General features: G+C 39.2%; 1 protein-coding gene and 1 pseudogene across 1 annotated transcript; both read left to right on the top strand.

Moving 5' to 3' along the window:
* The first annotated feature begins 3,673 nt into the window (after window positions 1-3,673).
* LOC101390077 (olfactory receptor 7D4-like) lies at window positions 3,674-4,651 on the top strand. The gene has a single exon (XM_004434171.2). The coding sequence runs from the start codon at window positions 3,713-3,715 to the stop codon at window positions 4,649-4,651; it is 939 nt and encodes a 312-aa protein (XP_004434228.2). The 5' UTR covers window positions 3,674-3,712.
* A 12,898-nt stretch (window positions 4,652-17,549) lies between these two features.
* On the top strand, window positions 17,550-18,488 carry LOC101395696 (olfactory receptor 7D4-like; annotated as a pseudogene).
* The last annotated feature ends 923 nt before the right edge of the window (window positions 18,489-19,411 follow it).

The following is a 19,411-nucleotide window of genomic DNA, read 5'->3' as shown; positions in this document are numbered from 1 at the left end:
ACAGCACATTACGATTGTCATTGATTTAGAGTATAGACTGCATCCTGTGAATTACGTAGTGAGCACTTCCTGTGTGTTCAAATGCTTGCATGAAATATGACCATTCTTTTTGAAATTTAATGTCTTTCTATATCTTTCATTAAATTTTTTTTTACCTCTCATACTCGATACTCCCTTTAGGCTATGTATTACTTCTGTCCTCTTTTTCTTTGTCAAACTTTATATACGATTTACCCTTGCCATCTATATTTCCTCAATACTCACTCTTCAACCCACTCTATCTGGATTATTTCTGCCCCTGCACCTCTATTTAGAGGTAAGAAATGGAGCCCTCCCTAATGTCAACAAAGGCCTCTATGTCACCAGCAAATGTCAAGGGATATTTTTCAGTCCTCACTTAGTGAGTCCTTTCCACAAAACCAAAACTGTTAACCACTCTGCTTTTCTTCGGAAAGGACCTCTTTCTCTCGATGACATTGTGGACACCAAGTGATCCATAAATCTCCCAAGAATTTTCAAGGGAAGAACGTCACAGAAAGTTGGTTCCTGGGTTTTGTTCCTATAGAAATTAAAATTTCTTTAGGGGATAGCTTATAATATTTAAGTCAAATCAAAGAAGGAAGAGTCGCTTCTCGAAGGAAGTAAACCCATCTCCCCACTTTGCTGCTTGTGCAGTCACAACATTGGCTGAAAATTTTCCCTTCTCTTATCTTTGCATCCCAAGGGATCTCAATTGTTTGGAGTGAGGAGAGTCCATACAAGAATTTATTTAATGAGAAGCTCTGAGAATTCAGCCCTCAGAGACTGGAAACTTTAAACACGTTTCATTTGACCTTTATCTGTAATTCTCTGATTCCAGTCAAATGCAAAACCAACTGGGCTTCCCAGGAGCAGCCCTCACAGAACAGAAAGCATCAGTGATAACCATCAGAGAGGGTCAGTGTGCCACAGTGAGGGCTGGTGGAGTAAGAAGGAAAGAGGAGAGAAAGTGGATACTGTGTTTTGCCTCTAGAGTAATAGGTCTTCTCTTTCTCATAAATTGTAGTTTTCTGTTGGACTTCCTGTGTCCAATTGTTTATTCACAATCTACTCACTGGAGATCTATTATGCACCAGGTATTTTCTATTTTATGCCTCATGTGATTGGATTTTTCTATTATATTCCCTAACTATTTTTGCAGCAGATACAAATCATTGATGGCAATTAATAGTTCTGTAATGATTGTTGTTCTTTCACCTCAGTGTCCACAATGTCATCTACAAATAATGTAATTATTTCTGATATTTGGTACTCAGCCCAATTTCCTTTTCTCATCTTACCAATCTCTTTAAATGTTTAGGAGACTATCATGTGATTGAAGTTGGAGTAGACTGCCTTGGTCTGTTCATGAATTTACACAAATACTTTCATTTTTAATGTAGGTGATCCTGTTGGCTGTAGTTATAAAACAACCATTCTTTATTGGATAAGAAATTGTCCTTGGTTTCCTTATTTAGTGAGAGACTCTGTCCTGGCTACTAAGCACAGTAATGGCTGTTGCATTTCCTCAAATGCATTTGCTACTGTGATAATGGTTATGATTTCTCTTCATTGATCTATTTTTGTGATGAATGATGTAAACTAATATCATAGTATTAAACCATCTTCCCATTCCTAGAATATGTATTACTCATTCATAATATATTATTCTCTTAAAATAGATGTGAAGGCATTATCTTTAACCTTACTATTCAATTTTGTGTCTACTTTCAGACATATGTAAGCTTGAAGCTTGACCCTCACTCTCTGTTCTCCATCTCACTGGCCTCTCAAATCTCTTCCATTCCCAAGCTCTCCAACCCACAAGGAAACTGTGAATTCTGTTCTCTGAGGCCAAAGTGCTTGCCGTATTTCCCATGGATAACAATTACCCATCCTTCCTCTCACAGCTCATATATTCGTGTTTCAGAGAAGCCTTTTCCACCTGCTTCCTGAGACTAAATTGTTCCTCAATAACTTTTCTCCCTCTTTAATTACCTAGCGTTCTCTAGGCATTCAACAACACTGACCTTTTTCAGTCATGGAAAATGTAAACATTTATTATCAAATCTTAAATTTGCCTTTCAATTTTTATGAAGACTTTATTTATAGAAGATTTGAATATTTGTTATCAAATCTATCAACCATATCTTTCTTGAAATTAACCGCACTGATTTTTAATATAACACATCATCACTTCTGAGCATGTACACATGAGCAAACACGCTCACACCTGCTTTGAACATTATTTTAATGGTTTTGTGATTTGTTCCCTCTCTTATCTATGTAGTTCACGTTATCTTTCCTCTCCTTGGAAGAGTTAACCTGGCAGGCAGTCTCTGAAAGGGGGAGCCATAGCGATTTTCACTAAACACAAGTGCTGTATGGTCGTCAAAAGAGGTAACAGAGCTGTTTTGTTTATAATGATCAGAATTCCATCCTTGATGACTTCCCTAGTTTAAAGGGAATATTGAGAAATGATGGCCATGCAAGACACATTTCTTGTGATGTTAAGAACAGAAGCTCACATTTGTCAGCTGTCCACTGTATGTCACAGGAACCACACTAGAAAAATTACATGCATCAGGGGCCAGCCCTGTGTCATAGCAGTTAGGTTTGCATGTTCCGCTTCAGCTGCCCCTGAGTTCACTGGTTCGGATCCTGGGCATGGACCTACTCACCACTCATCAATCCATCCTGAGGTGGCATCCCACATAGAAGAGCTACAACTCTACAACTATGAATCACAACTATGTACTGGTGCCTTGGGAAGAAATGAAAAAATAAGAGGAAGATTGGCAACAGATGTTAGCACAGGGCCAATATTCCTCAAAAAATAAAAAGAAAAGAAAAATTACCTGCATCATCTCATTTAATTCACTCATCAGATTTGCCATGTAGGGAATATTTACTACTGCCATTATAGAGGAGAGGTATCTGCAGCTAAGGGAGATTAAATAACTTCCTCAAGGTCACATAGATAGTAAATCGGTGGACCAAAATTCAATTCCAGGAAGTCAGACTCAAGATCCTATTTTCTAAATCAAATCTCTATAAGTACTTTGGCAGAGTTGTATATCAAAAATAATTGTCATACAAGGAACAGATTAATAATGATGATGGCTGTCATTTATCAAGATTCTACTGTGTGTAAAGGTATTTCTAAACTTCAGAAAACAGTAATAGCAATAAGCACATTTCTAGAAAGAAAAATAATAATACACATGAGGGTTAACTGGGAGACATCAGTAGGAAGCATCGGGTCACAGTATTAAGGTTGTTTGAGGTGAAAACCCATGTCTAGATCACTATTATAGAGTTTTAGAATGGAGGAAATATGGACATTACCAAAGAAAAGACCCTAACTGTCTTCAGTTATGTTGTAAGAGTCGTATCAAAGAAGGAATTGGTTTATGTCCATAGATTTGAATAAAAGAATTAGAACCACTAAGTACTGGGAAAAAGAGAGAGAGAGATTTCTGCTATATTAAAGAAAGTCTGAATGATCACACATATTTAATAAGGAAGTCAGCTATCATTTGACTCAGTGAATCACTGTTATTGAAAGGACTCCACAGAGGGTGAAGTTTTTCTCCCAAAAGGTGGAATCAGGAGATATTGACTAGCTCAGGTGCCAACTGAATGTTCATTGAACCTTGTTTTTACCTCCTTCTCCAGAAGACACATCAGCTACATGGAAGCAGGAAACCACACGGAAGTATCAGAATTCCTCCTCCTGGGTCTCTCACAGGATCCTGAACTGCAGCCCCTGCTCTTTGGAACATTCCTGTCCATGTACTTGGTTACATTGCTTGGGAACCTGCTCATCATCCTGGCCATCAGCTCTGACTCCCAGCTCCACACCCCCATGTACTTCTTCCTCTCCAACCTGTCATTCATAGACATCTGCTTCATCTCCACCACCATCCCGAAGATGCTTCTGAACATCCAGACACACAGCAAAGACATCTCCTACATAGGATGTCTCACTCAGGTGTATTTCTTTATGGTGTTTTTTGGACTGGACAATTTCCTCCTGACCGTGATGGCCTATGACCGGTTTGTAGCCATATGCCACCCCCTGTACTACACAGTCATCATGAACCCACACCTGTGTGGCCTCCTGGTTCTGATGTCTTGGCTCATCATTTCCTGGGTCTCCCTGTTTCATATTCTACTGATGATGAGACTGACCTTCTGTATAGGCACTGAAATCCCACATTTCTTCTGTGAACTGTCTCAGGTTCTCAAATTAGCCTGCTCTGACACCTTCATTAATAACATCTCCTTGTATGTGGCCACTGCTCTGCTGGGTGTGTTTCCACTCACTGGAATCCTTTTTTCCTACTGTCAAATTTTCTCCTCCTTAATGAGGATGGTCTCCATTGAGGGCAAGTATAAAGCATTTTCCACCTGTGGGTCTCACCTCTCTGTGGTCTCGTTGTCCTATGGTACAGGCCTGTGGGTCTACCTGAGTTCTGCTGTGACCCATTCTTCCCAGAGAAGCTCAATTGCATCAGTGATGTACACGGTGGTCACCCCCATGCTGAACCCCTTCATCTACAGCCTGAGGAACAAAGATGTGAAAGGTGCCTTAGGAAGGCTCTTCAGCCAGGCAGCCTCCTGTCTGTGATGGGTCCCTGGCCTCAGAAGTTAGTGGACACTGTGTCCCGAGACAAATGTTGCAACTTTAAATCTCCTGGTTCTTTTTCTCCCCTAAATGATATGCTTGATTTCTTCAATACCCAAATTCCACTTTAATTTGTTTTGGTCTTTGTTTCTCTTCAAAAACATCCTCAGTAATTTCTCTTTGACTTTTCCTGTTTATACAGGAACTGTCCATAACGTTCTGTTTGTTCAGCTTTCTTGCAGTCATTCTTAAGATTTCTAGCATTAGATTTAAAGCACTTATCATAGGAAGTGCTGATGTAGTTTTCCCCAACATTATCTTCTCAAACGTTGCTGTTCTTTACCTTCATTTGATTGTAGGCTTGTTTTTCCAGAAGAAATGTGTTGAAAATTATATTTCAGTCACAACAAGTGCTTACCACATCAGGACTATGCTTGTTTCTTCACGTGTACAAATTATTTCATCCTCAAAATATTTCTTTCAGTTATTTTCTCTCCTTCACCCCACTTTTCAAAAGAAGAGACTGAGATTGAGTTGGACTCTAACCTGGCTAGCTGAAAATGACTTTGCTATCCTATGTTTCATAAGAACAGTGATGTGATTTTCAACTTCAGAGTAGGATGTAGACTTAAAACATTTTTCTTTTCTTTCTTTCTTTTTTTTTTTAAACTTTTTGTTTATTGCAGTAACATTGGTTTATAACATGGTATAAATTTCAGGTGTACATCATTATACTTCTATTTCTGCATAGATTAGATCATGTTCACCACCCAAATACTAATTACAACCCATCACCACACACATGTGCTGAATTATCCCTTTCGCCCTCCTCCCTCCCCCCTTCCCCTCTGGTAACCACCAATCCAATCTCTGTCTCTATGTGTTTCTTTTTCTTTTCAGATGATTCATAATAATATACCATGGATATTGGTATCTGAGGTGTTGCTTCATTCTTTGTGATCCTTCCTTCCTTACTTTCTTCCTTTCCCTCTTTCATTTGACTTTTATTTCCCACTATTGAAATTTTGAGATACACGCTCCAAGATTCTGAAACGTTATAGTGAATATAATTGAATCACAATTGTTTTCTCACATGGCTTAATTTTAGGTGGGGTCCTCTCCAGGTTCAATCAGAATCATCGTTACACATGTGTGGAAGGTGTTGAAAACATAGTTCACTTTTTGAGAAGGATGTTGATGGAATTGAGTCTGCAGGGAAGGAAGGAGTAGTAGAAGCTGTTGATACTCATACACATTCTCTGGAATTGTCTTACCATCTCCATTGCATGACTGCCAATTGCCAACACAAACTGGACCCTATTTTGCCCAATATGTAGTGGCAGAAATGACACAGGATTATGTTCCATCAGAGACAGCTGTTGAAGGAGAGGTGCAGGGTATGCCATCTCCTTCACTTTTTACCTGGGACAATTCTGAGGGTGGATTTTTATCATTTTCCAGAATTTCCTCACAGGATGAAACTGCTCATTTCCTGTGTTACCTGGCAATGCAAGCTGCATTGGATGTATTTTCTTTCTTGTGTCCACTTCTCCCATCTCCTATCCATATGTTGCTCCTTCTAATAAAGTACTTGTGTATGAATCCTAGGCTTAATGTCTGCTTCCGTGGAAACCAAAACTAACGCAGGTGATAAAGACTCTGATGTATAAAGACAACATCGTGAAATGATTTAGGGACTTTGAGAGCAAAAAAAGGAACTAATTACTGAAGACATACTAATTACTGAAGACATACTAATCAAAAATGTAGTTTGCTAGAGATGAAAGACTTATTTTATGTGGCTTCAATTCACGTTGATTCCATAGGTTTAATCCAATGTGCATTTATTGTCTATTGTGTGTGAATTGTGGAGGGGACCAGAGAGATACAAATGTTTTCAATTCAGAGGGATGAGCATAATAATATTGGTATGTAATAGCTCCTTTGGAAAACAAAGGTAAAAATTTTCAACTCACCTTGAGTAATTGCAGGAAAAGCTCTTTAGACATTTAGTTTTTAACATTTTGTTGAGGCATAATTGACATACATGAAATCACCCATGAAAATTGAAATTCAATGATTTAGTACATTTATCAAGTTATGCAATCATTACCACAATCTAGCTTTACAATATGTCTATCACCTCAAAAAGTACCGTTGTGTCATTTGCAGTTAATTTCCATTCCCATCTCAGCCCTAGGAAACTGCTTATCACTTTCTATCTCCATAAACTTCCTGCTCTCTAGGTATTTTGTATAAATGGAATCATACAACATGTGGTTTTCTTCTCTGGCTTCTTCGACTTAGCATATGTTTTTGAGGCCCAGCCATGTGGAAGTATGTAGAAATATTTTGTTCCTTTTAATTGCAGAATTGTATTCTACTGTATGTATATACCACATTTTGCTCATCCGGTTATCACTGGATGGACAATGGATATTTCCCATTTTGAATTATTATGAATAATGCTGCTATTAACATTTATTCATGTGTCTCTGTGTTCACAGGCATTTTCATTTCTCTTGGGTAGACAGCTAGGAGTGAAATTACTGGGCTCTGTGGTAACTTTATGCTTAACTTTTTAAGCAACTCGCATCTATTTCCCAAAGCGGCTGCACCACTTTAAATTCCCACCAGGAAATCATGAAGGTTCAGTTTTCCCCCATCTTGGTCTACACTTGGTATTCAGGAAAACTTCTCAAAAGAGAATATTCTTGAATTTTTAATAAGAAATAATAAGTAGAAACTTAACTGGGGTGTATATTTGGGTGACATTCAAGATTGAGGCATATCAGGAAGATAAAAGAAAATTATGGCTGAGACATTAGAGATAAAATTGGTTATGTAGATGGAGGACAGATCATCGAGAGTCTAATTTGACATACTAAGGATTTTATAAGCAATTGAAAACCAGAGCCATGCTGTAATCATACATATAGTATGAAGACTTTACGATTGCCCTGAGTGGGATAATTTGGAAGCAGAAGTAACACTTAGGAGGCTGGAAATAGTCTAGAGGAGAGATGATGGGGACCTGACTTAAAGCTGTACCAATGAGATGAGTAGATTTTGGAAGAAAATGTATTAGTTTCCTCTTGCTTCTGTACAAATTACCAGAAGTCTAGTGGCTTAAAATGACACAAATTTACTGTATCACAATTCTGGAGGTCAGAAATGTAACATGTGTCAGCAGAGAAGCTTTGCTTCTGGAGACTCTAGAGGAGAACCTGTTTCTTTGTCTTTTCCGAATTCTAAAGGCTTCTTTCATTCATTGGTTCATGGACCCATCCTCCATCTTCAATGTCAACAGTACAATATCTTCAAATCTTTTTCTAGCCCACCTCTCTTTCTCTTATGAGGATGCTTATGATTACATTGAGCCCACTTAGATCATTCAGGGTAATCTCTCTATCTTAAGATCCTTGATTAATCACATCTGCAAAGTGCCTTCTGCCATCTGAGGTGACATATTCACAGGTTCAAATATCTTTGGGAGGCTATTATTAAATCTATCATAAGAGATATGTGTGAGTTACAAGTTGCCAATAATTGATTGATAAGGCATTGAGCTGAGAAGGTGGAGGGTCTGTTATGGCACCGCTTTCTAATTTTCATTGGGCATTATCTCCTCTTGGTCCTGACTCTCATAAATATAAGCATGCACCAGACAGATTGGTTTTGGTAGCAAGTGATAGAATAGAATTTCCTGATTCATCAGAACATAGCTGAGCAGAAGTTCAGCTGGATACTGGACACAGAGGCTCAAACACTATGAAGATTTCCATTCAGCTTCTCAGTTTTATTTTCTCAGATTGGCTACCTCCACGTGGAACGAGTCTCAGAATCCAGCAGCTCTCACAACTCACACCTGGTAGCTTCACTACTAGGTGAAGCTGAATTTATTTTAGCTCATCATGTCTAGAAAAAATGAAAAATCTCAGAAAAGTACTCTAATTGACACAAAGATTTCCTTTTCCCACCTTGGACCAATCAACTGTGCTCAGGAGACAATGTTACTGGCAGTCACTTCAGAACCACATTTGTTTATTCAATTTATCAAACCTATTTTTACTGAGTATTTACTATGTGTCAGCCACTATTTTAGGCACAACTCCACAGGATAAAGAGGATCAGGAGAGTGGGGACGTTATGTATCATATTATAAAGAATGGTCTCAATAAACCTCCTTGAGAAAGTACATTTATTGGGGCCGGCCCCGTGGCTTAGCAGTTAAGTGCGTGCGCTCCACTACTGGTGGCCTGGGTTCGGATCCTGGGCGCACACCGAGGCACTGCTTCTCCGGCCATGCTGAGGCCGCGTCCCACATACAGCAACTAGAAGGATGTGCAACTATGACGTACAGCTATCTACTGGGGCTTTGGGGAAAAAAAAAGGAGGAGGATTGGCAATAGACGTTAGCTTAGAGCCAGTCTTCCTCAGCAGAAAGAGGAGGATTAGCACGGATGTTAGCTCAGGGCTGATCTTCCTCACAAAAAGAAAAAAAAAAAACAAGAAAGTATATTTGTTAAGACAGTGAATGACCTAGGTGAGTGCATATCTGGGGACCGAGCGGCCCAGGCAGAGGGTAAGTTTCATACAAACAATGTGAGGCGGGAGGTGGCCTGAGGGTAATGGGGCTGCAGAACAGTGAGGGGAAGCATAGTAGAAGAGGGAGACAGCTATCAGGGGCTTATCAGTGAGGCTTTCTCTGTCATTGAAGGACTTTGTCTTTCATTTGCTCTGAGTGATGTGGAGACTCATTGCCGGGTTTTGAGCTGACACAGGACACAATTAGGATTTTTAACAATCATTCTGGCTGCTCTATTGAGAATTGATTGTACAGCATGAGGAAGGCTGCTTGGAACTGACTGCAGCAAGCCAGGTGAGCTATAGGTAGCTAGGATCTGAGGGAGATAGTAGTAAAAGAATTCAGAAGGGCTCAGTTGGGCTATATTTTGCAGATAGAGCCAAGAGGATTTGTTGGCAGGCAAAATATGGGAGTGAGAGAAAGAGAGTGACAAGAATGACTCCAGGGATTGGAGCCTGAACAATTAGAAGAACGGAACTGCATCCGTTGAGACAGGGAGGACTGTGGGGGAACAGATTTGGGAAGGAAAGAGAACACCAGAAGTTCAGGTTTTGAAATGTCAAAATTGAGATATCCAAATGTATAAATATAATATGATTCCACTTATGTGACAAGACTAGAGGAGTCAAATTCACAGAGACAAAAAGTAGAAAGGTGGGTGCCAGGGGCTGCGTGAGGTGTAATGAGGAGTTAACGTTTAATGAGGACAGAGTTTCAGTTTGGGAAAATGAAAAAGTTCTGGAGATGATGGTGGTAATGGTTGATCAATAATGTGAATGTATTTAATGACAAGGGTGCAGAATTCTACATTTAAAAATAGTCAAAACAGTACATTGTAAGTTACACAAATTTAACCACAAGGGAAAAGATAAAGTAGCACAAAAATAATGAAGTGGGCTTGTGAAATTTCCTTCAGATCATATTTTCACTATCACTGTATAATAATAAAGAATGGTTGGGATTTTTTAGACAAATATTTTAACATTAGTTCTCAACAGTCTTTACCAGGATTTCTAACCCACAACTATATTGAAATTTTGGTCTATATAATTATTTTCATGAGGGGCTGTCCTGTGTATGGTAACATTTTTGAGAACCCTGTTATCTACACACTAGATGCCAACATTTAGTTGTGATAACCAGAAACGTCTCCAGACATTGCCAGTTGTCCTGTAGGGGGCAAACTCAGCCTGATTGAGAACCACTGAAGTAGAACAATTCCATGGAGTCAGAGTTGATGGTTTTAGCTTTCATAGTATGGGAATAACTGGAGGGGAAATATTTTAGGGAGGATAAAACATCATTTGAATCTTGGAAAGGTTGCAGTGATGGGCAAAATGAACACCCCATCCATGCTATCATCTCAGAGGTCAAATGTATTGGTCTGATGACCCTGAGTGTGCACAAGTGGCAGTATGAATCAAGTAACTATACAGAAAGAGGGAGAAGTTTCCATTGAGAGAGTCGGCACTTAGAAAGACAAGCTGATACAGGGCTGAATCCTATTCATGATCCTTCCATTTCAGTTATAGGCCCATGCTAGATATATGGTCTCATAGGACACTATACCATCCATCACAGTATTAGACACCATTGTAATTAAACCATTATTTCTATAATTATTATGTCAGTGACTGCCTCTTAAAAACCACCAGCTGAACTTTGAATCCCATCTCTTCCTAACTGTTGGGAGAACTTACATACCACTTATCTTTTCTTTGTCCTGTGTATATCAATGTCTAAATGCAATGTTATAATTTCCAATGTCATGGGAATGTTCCACATTCCCGTTTCTTTCAATGAAAATGAACCTCATTCATAGATGCATACTCCCATTTGGGTATTGCTCCTGTTTTTGGAGAATTTAGTATACTGGCTACTTGCATTCCCATTCTGCTCAATCTCTCTTGATCCATCTCATCTGTAGTCTTTCTACCTCCAGCACAATTGATTTCCCTGGAGTCTGCAATAAGTTCTTGTCCCCAGCAAATTCTAAAGGATATTTCTATTCTTCAACTTAATTGATTTTTCAGTAGCAGTGTCACTAGTTGCCGCCTTCTCCTTCTGAAAATAGGGACCTTTCACATTCATTTTATTTTTGAGACAATGAGATTCAGAGGGTCAAGTCTATTGGGCTCTTTGTAACAGTAAGACACCCTTCAGGGAGAAACTGCTAACTTTGAAATTAAATCCTGTGAAGGGGAGGCATGAATTAGGGCAGGATCTTAAGGAGCCCAGACAGACTTCTTTGAAAGAAGATAATGTTTTTTAATTTCCAGGAGAATGATCTTCTTGACTGCAAATGTTTCAATGCACGAAATCAAAAGGAATAATTGGAAGAAAGAAATGCATCTCTCTCCACAGCTATCTTCAGGGAAACAGAAATGGCAGGAAGTTTTGTTTCTATTATACTCCTTGTATCCCAAGGGAGCTTGATTCTTTAGAGTAGAATGAAAACAAAACAATTTATTTAATGAGGAGGTTTGAAAATTCAGCTCCCAATGTCGTGGAAACTTTAAATAAGGCTCTAGTGTTCCCAAGGCAAACCATCCTGGGCCTCCCAGAGATATGAGTAATGAAATTCCTGGCTGGAGCATCTCCTTGTACTTTCTGGGGAAAAGTCACTGCAGGAGAAAGATCCAGGGCCCCCATGGGTTTCCATGATGCCATCTCAACATCTGAAAGAGCCAGTGTATCTTAGTAGAGGCTAGGGGTGGGGTGAGGGAGGGGAGATGTAAACAGTGGAGGGAAAACCTTTGTTAGACCAGAGTACTAGGAACATAAACAAGTGTCTCTCAAAATGTCTCCAGACCAGCAGCCCTAGCATCAGTGGGAACTTGTTAGACGCGCAAATTTGTGTCCTTCATCCCAGATCTACTAAATCAGAAACTCAAGGGACAGTCCCAGCCACTTATATTTAATAGGCCATAAAGGTGGATCTTATGTATGGTTATAATTTGAAAACAACTTCCCTAGAGGATTTGTTGAAATGGATGATGAAGGAGCCACACAGGCTGCATGTTCATTGAGGGCTCTCTGCCTCCAGAAGCTTATCTACAAATAATCACATATTTGTCTTTTACTTTACAATGCTTATGTCCCTTTCCTTTTTCATCTTATGCATTTCTTTGAATTATTAGAATAATGTTAAATTATTATAGTTCATAGCAACAATCCTTTTATGTTCATTAATTGTCATTTCTGAATGCTTCCATGTTCAAAGGAGTGTTATCTTTCATTGAAAAATCCACATTATTTATCATTTGAAAGATGTGTTCTTATTTTCCTACTTTGAGAGCCTGCAACTTCCAGAAAAGTACACAACAACATTTGCAGAAATGTCTGTTGAAAATTAGCAAATACATTTTGATTCCTATTGAACTTGCCAGGTTTTCTTTGATGTAGTTATGCAATAAATGAATGTAAGTAGATAGCCTGAAGTTGCATATTTAAATTCCTGGGATGAGCAGTATTGATCTGTTTTATCTTTCTTTAACATATGGATCAAGATAGTCATGAAAACAAACAAAAAAACAAACTCATAGAATCAGAGAACAGATATGTGGTTGCCAGAAGTGGGTAGGAATGGGTGAAGGTGGTCAAAAGGTACCAACTTCCTGTTATAAAGTAAAGAAGTCCTGGTGATGTAATATAAAGCACATGACCATAGTTAACAACACTGTATTGTATATTTGAATGTTGTTGAGAGTAGATCTTAAAAGTTCTCATCACCAGAAAAATTATTTGTAACTACATGTAGAGACGGATGTTAAATAGATTTCTGGTGGTGATTGTTTCCCAGTATATACAAATATCAAATCATTATGTCATACACCCAAAATTAATATAAAGTTATATGTCAATTATACCTCTCATAAAAGGAAGTTGATCGAAATGTCCCCAAATATGGACTCTAGTGAATGCTGTACTGTGTTGCCCAGATCCTCTGTCATGATTAAGGGCTTATTCTTCCCTTCCCAGGTGCAGGGAGTACAGACATTTGACAGCCCTCAGCTCTCAGCCCTCCTTGAGAAATGCCCTCTGCTAAAGAAGCTGCCTCACCCATAGCACTCAGGTCTCTTGCGGTGGGAGCATAACTGACCGACAGCCACCTGCATCCTCCACGGTGTTTGTGCTGAGGATGCTCCTGGGCTGCTCCCTACCACTGACTAAGAACAGCAGGTGCCAGTGCATGCCCATTGCCATGATCACACAATGACCTTGATGACCAGGTCAATTACACCTGCCAGGATGGTGACTCCTCTTCTTAGCATGAGGGACCTGAAGTGCCAGGCAGCAGCACAGCCTGAAGTTTCATGGGACTTTGCCATGTCTCTGAAAGTGTTATCCCTTTAGGAGTTAAGACCTCTAAATCTGCCATGGCCAGAGGTGTGCAGACCCGAAGCACAAACTCCCCAAGTGGCTGCTTCTATGCCAAACCCCTGATTTCCGGATTCATGTGTTCTCTAAATGGAGATATAGCACATTATGAGCATCGTTGTTTTAGAGTGTGTACTGCATCCTGTGAATTATCCATTCAGTATTTCCTGCGTATTCAAATACCTGCATGAAATATCATCATTCTCTTTGAAATTAAATGTATTCCTCTATCTTTCATTATTATTTTTTTTTAACTTCTTATATATCATACTGCCTTTAGGCTGTATGTTACCTCTGTCCTCCCCTTCTCCGGCAAACTTTATGCATGACTTATACTTGCCACCTATATTTCCTCAATAATCACTCTTCAACACACTCTACCTGGATTATTTCTGCCCTGCCCCTCCATTTAGAGGTAATAAATAGAGCTCTCTCTAATATCAATAAAGGCCTCTATGTCACCAGCAAATGTCAAGGGATATTTTTCAGTCCTCACTTTGTTGGTCCTTTCAACAAAACCAAAACTGTTAGCCACTCTGCTTCTTTTTAGAAAGATCTCTTTGCCTCCATGACATTTTGTGGAGCCCAAGTGATCCACAAAATCTCCCAAGATTCTCAAGGGACCATCACCGAAAGTTGGTTCCTGGGTTTGGTCCTTGTAGAAATTATGCTTCCCTTAGGAGACAATTTGTAATTTTTAAGTCAAATCAAAGAAAAAAGAGTTTCTCCTTGAAAGAGAAAAAATTAATTTCCCACCTTTGCTCCTTGCAAGGCACAATGTTGGCTGAAAATTTTCCATTCTCTTATCTTTGCCCACAAAGGGAGCTGAATTATTTGGAATAGAGTAAGTCAGTAGAACAATTTGTATAATGAGGTGCTCTGAGAATTCAACCCTTGAGACTCTGGAAACTTTAGCCATGTTTCTGTTGCCCCTTACTGATAATTTTCTGTTCCCAGCCAAATGCAAAGCCAACTGGGCTTCCCAGGGGCAGACCTCAGAGAACAGAAAACTTCGGTGTTAACCATCAGAGAGAGTCACTGTGTCCAGCGAGGACTGGTGGAGTAAGAAAAAAAGATGAAAGAAATTGGGCACTGGGGTTTACCTCTAGAGTTGTGAGGCTGAGACGGGCTCGTATTTATTTAGTCTATAATGGTGAAGTCTCTGTACTTTGAATGTGCTTTAGTTTCCGCTGAGCCCAGTCTTTTCCAGTGCTTGCTCTGTTTCCTTCTCTCTCTCTTTGGAATCTTGGGACTTTCTGTGATCGGAGTTATTTTCCAGAGTCTCCACCTCTTCTCTACTCTTTTGCATAACTGTGGGCTCCTGTTAGATTTCTTGTGTCCAATCATTTATTCACTAACTACTCACTGGAGATCTATTATACACAAGGTATTGTCTACTTTATTCCTAATGTGACTGGATTTTTCTATTTCCTAACAATTTATGCATGGGTTCGCCTTACTGATAGCACTTAATAGTTCTGTATTGGTTGTTGTTGTTGAACTTGAGTGTTCATAATATCATCTACGATAATTATTTCTGATGTTCTGTACTCAGCCCAGTTTCCTATTCTCATCTTACCAAAGTCTTTTAAATATTCAGGAGAATATCTAGTGACTAAAATTGGAGTAGACTGCCATGGTCTTTTCATGAATTTATCACAAATATTTTAGTCTTTAATGTAGAATATTGTGTTTCCTGTAGTTTTAAAAATACCATTCTTTATTGGGTTTATAAATTGCCCTTGCTTTCCTCATTTAGCAAAAGGCTATGTCCTGCCCGGGTGCTAACCACAGTGATGACTGTTGCCTTTTCTCAAATGCATTTTCTATTGTGATTATGGTTATGATTTCTCCTCATTGACCTATTTTTGTGATGAATTATGTTAGCAAAAATCCTAGTATTAAACCACTTTCCCATTCCTAGAATAGGTGTTTGTTATCCATGATGTATTATTCTCCTAGTATAGATTTAAAAACTTTGATGTAAGTTTAATATTCAATTTTGTGTCTATATCCAGGCATATGTGAGTTTCAACATCTCTTTTGTGTCATAGTTGACACTTGGGTCTCATTATTTATTAGACATGTAACACTTGTATGTATTGAGCACCTACTATGTGCCAGGCACCATGGCAGTCCCTGGAAAGACAATGGTGAGCAAAAAGAGTCACACTCTCTGACCCACAAATAAACATAACATTAGCAACATGAGAGGCACATCAAGGAATTGCACAGGATGCTGGACTTGTGGGGCTCCCCCACTCTGTCTTCCTTATCCTCCCTCTCTGTTCTCCATCTCACTCGACTCTCAAGTGCCTTCATTCCCAAGCTCCATGACCCACAGGTTAACCATGAATTCTGTTCTCTCAGCCCAAAATGCTTGGCCTTTCCTTATTTCCCTTGGTTAACAGTTACGCATCCTTCCTTCCACAGTTCAAATATTCGTATATCAGAAAAAGATTTCTTGATCCACCAGCCCCGACTAAATAGGTCCTCAATGATTTTTTCTCTGTGAATTAATCAGGATTCTCTAGGAATTAACATAATGGACCTTATTTCTATCATGGAGCATGTAGATATTGATAATCACTTCTTAAATTTTCCTTTCAAATTTTAGGATGATTTGATTTATAGAAGCTTTGAATATTTTTTAATCAAATCTATCAACCATATGTTTTTGCAATTAACTCTGCTAGTTTTTAGTACAACACATCCCCACTTCTGAGCATGTACACATGAGCACACATGAGAACACACACTTTGTATTTTATTTTAAAGATTTGTGATTTTGTTCCCTCCTCTTATCTTTATAGTTCATGTACTTTTCTCTCTTCTTGAAAGAATCCACCTGGCAGGCAGTTTCTGAAACAAGAAGCCAAAAGGAACTCCATTGATTAGAAGTGCTGCATGGCAGAGAAAAGACGTAACAGATCTGTTGTGTGTATAATGATCAGAATTCCATCTTGAGTGACTGTCACAGTTTAAGAGGAGTATTAATAACGATAGCCACACAAGACTGATTTATTGTGATGTTAAGAATAGAAGCTCACATTTATCAGGTGTCCAACGTACGTCACAAGAATCACAAGAAAAACTACATGTATCACTTCATTTAATTCACTCATCAGTCTCACATTGTAGGGAATATTTACTACTCCCGTTGTAGAGGTGAGGTATCTGCAGCAAGGAGAGCTTATATAGCCTTGTCAAGATCACATCAATAGTGATTTGGTGGAGCAAAATTCTGTTCTAGGAAGTCTGATTCCAGATCCCTTTTTATAAATCACATCTCTATCCTTTACTTTGGGACAGTTACATATTAAAAATAATTGTCCTAAAAGGAACATATTAATAATTATAATAATAGCTATCATTTACTGAGATCCTACTGTGCACAAAGGAATTTCTAAACCTCACAAAGAAGATAATAGCAGTAACTACATTTTTACATATAAAATGAGTAAGGCACCTGAGTGTTAACTATGACATGGATAGGAAGCATCAAGTCGTAGAATTAAAGTGATTTGACGTGAGAATCCACGTCTTAATAAGAATCAGAGCTATTTGAATGAAGAAAGTATGGAGATTATCAAAGAAAAGATATTAAACGCCTTGAACTATGTTGGAAGGGTCATATCGTAGAAGAAATTGGTTTATGTCCATAGTATCAACCGGAACTAGAACCAGTGAGTAGACAGTGGAACCAGAGAAAAAAGGTATTTCTGCTTAGTTTCAAAAAGGCTAAATAATTACATTTAAAAAGGAAATGGGCTCCCACCTGACTGAGTGAATCACTGTCATTGGAAAGACTTAACAAAGGGTGAAGTTTGTCCACCTAAACTTGGAACGAAGATGTGCAGACTAGCTCAGGTGCCAGTTGGATGTGCACTGAACATTGCTTTTGCCTCCTTCTCCAGCAGACACACCAGCTTCATGGGAGCAGCAAACCACACAGAAGTATCAGAAGTCCTCCTCCTGGGCCTCTCAGAGGATCCTGAACTTCAACCCCTTCTCTTTGGAGTGTTGCTGTCCATGTACCTAGTCACCATTCTTGGGAACCTCCTCATCACCTTGACCATCATCTCTGACACCCATCTCCACACTCCCATGTATTTCTTCCTCTCCAATCTATCTGTTCTTGACATCTGCATCATCTCCACCACTGTCCCGAAGATGCTGGTGAATGTCCAGGCACAGAGAAAAGACATCTCCTACATAGGGTGCTTCACTCAGGTCTATTTTTTTATGATTTTTTCGTTACTGGACAATTTCCTCCTGACTGTCATGGCCTATGACCGGTTTGTGGCCATCTGCCACCCACTGCACTACATGGTCATCATGAACCCACACCTCTGTGGTCTCCTGGTTCTGATGTGCTGGTTTATCACTTTCTGGGTATCCCTGCTTCATATTCTGCTCTTGAGGCGTCTGACCTTCTGTATAGGTACTGAAATTCCACATTTCTTCTGTGAACTGCCTCAGGTTATCAAATTAGCCTGCTCTGACCGTCTCATCAATAACATCACCATTTATGTGGCAACTGCCCTGCTGGCTGTGCTTCCTCTCACTGGAATCTTCTTCTCTTACTCTCAAATTGTCTCCTCTATAATGCGAATTTCCTCTGCAGGATGAAAATATAAAGCATTTTCCACCTGTGGGTTTCACCTCTCTTCAGTCTCCTTGTTCTACGGGACAAGCCTGGGCATCCACCTCAGTTCTGCTGTGACAAATTCTTCCTACAGAAGCTCGATTTCCTCATTGATGTACACCATGTTCACCCCCATGCTGAACCCCTTCATCTACAGCCTAAGGAACAAGGAAGTGAAGGAGGCTCTGGGAAGGCTCCTCAGCCAAGCTGCCCCTGGTCTGTGAGGTGTCACTTGCCTCAGAACTAACTGGACATGGTAGGTCCCAAAGCAAATATTATGAATTTTATCTCCTGGTTCCTTTTCTCCCCTAAAAGACATGCTTCATTTCTTCTACTCCCAAAGCACCTATGACTCTGTTTTTATTTGTTTTTGTGTTGGTTTCTCTTTAATAACTTCCTCCACCATTCCTTTTTGATTTTTCTTCCCTATTTGCAGCCCATGAACTTCCATCTTTGGTCAGCTTTCTTGCAGCCATTCCTGACGTTGCCAACGTCCTGAAGACTTATATCATGTTATTTTATCCTTTCTCCAAAAAATGGTCTTCTCAAATCTTGATATCTTCACTTTAATTTGGTTGTATATTTGTTTTTCCTGGAAGAAATGCAATGAAAATCATACAACGATCATGGCTAAAGTGCTGGCCATATGAAGACTCTTCTTGTTGCTTTACATGTATAATTTTAAGTAATCCTGACAGCGTTTCCGTGAGATTTTTATTCAGAGAAAGAGATTAAAATTGGGATGGACTCTAATCTGGAAACCTGAGACTGAGCCCACATCCTAACTCTGCTGTCATACTTTTCATGAAAACTGTGATGTCATTTTTTAATTTCAAGACTAGGAATCTAGATTTGAAAGCTAGTTTCTCCAGGTGATTCATAGTAATGTATTGCATAGGATAACTGTGAGATATTGCTTCACTCTTTGCCTTTATTCATGCTCTCTTCATTTCTTCCTCTTCTTTCATGTGTTATTGGACCTTTATTTCTCATCATTGCTGTTTTAGGATACACCCAAAGATCCAAAAACACATACTACTGAATATAACAGAGTAAGACTTTTTCTCTCCAGTGGTTTATTTTAGGGGGAAGATACTCTCTGGAGGTGCCATCAGGAATGATGGTTACACACTTGTGGAATGCATTC

The sequence above is a fragment of the Ceratotherium simum genome, chromosome 39 (assembly GCF_057802395.1).
Source record: "Ceratotherium simum simum isolate JZ-2026a chromosome 39, ASM5780239v1, whole genome shotgun sequence".
Taxonomy (NCBI): Eukaryota; Metazoa; Chordata; class Mammalia; order Perissodactyla; family Rhinocerotidae; genus Ceratotherium; species Ceratotherium simum.
Note: the sequence above shows the minus strand (reverse complement) of the source record. Positions and strands in the feature narration are given on the sequence as shown.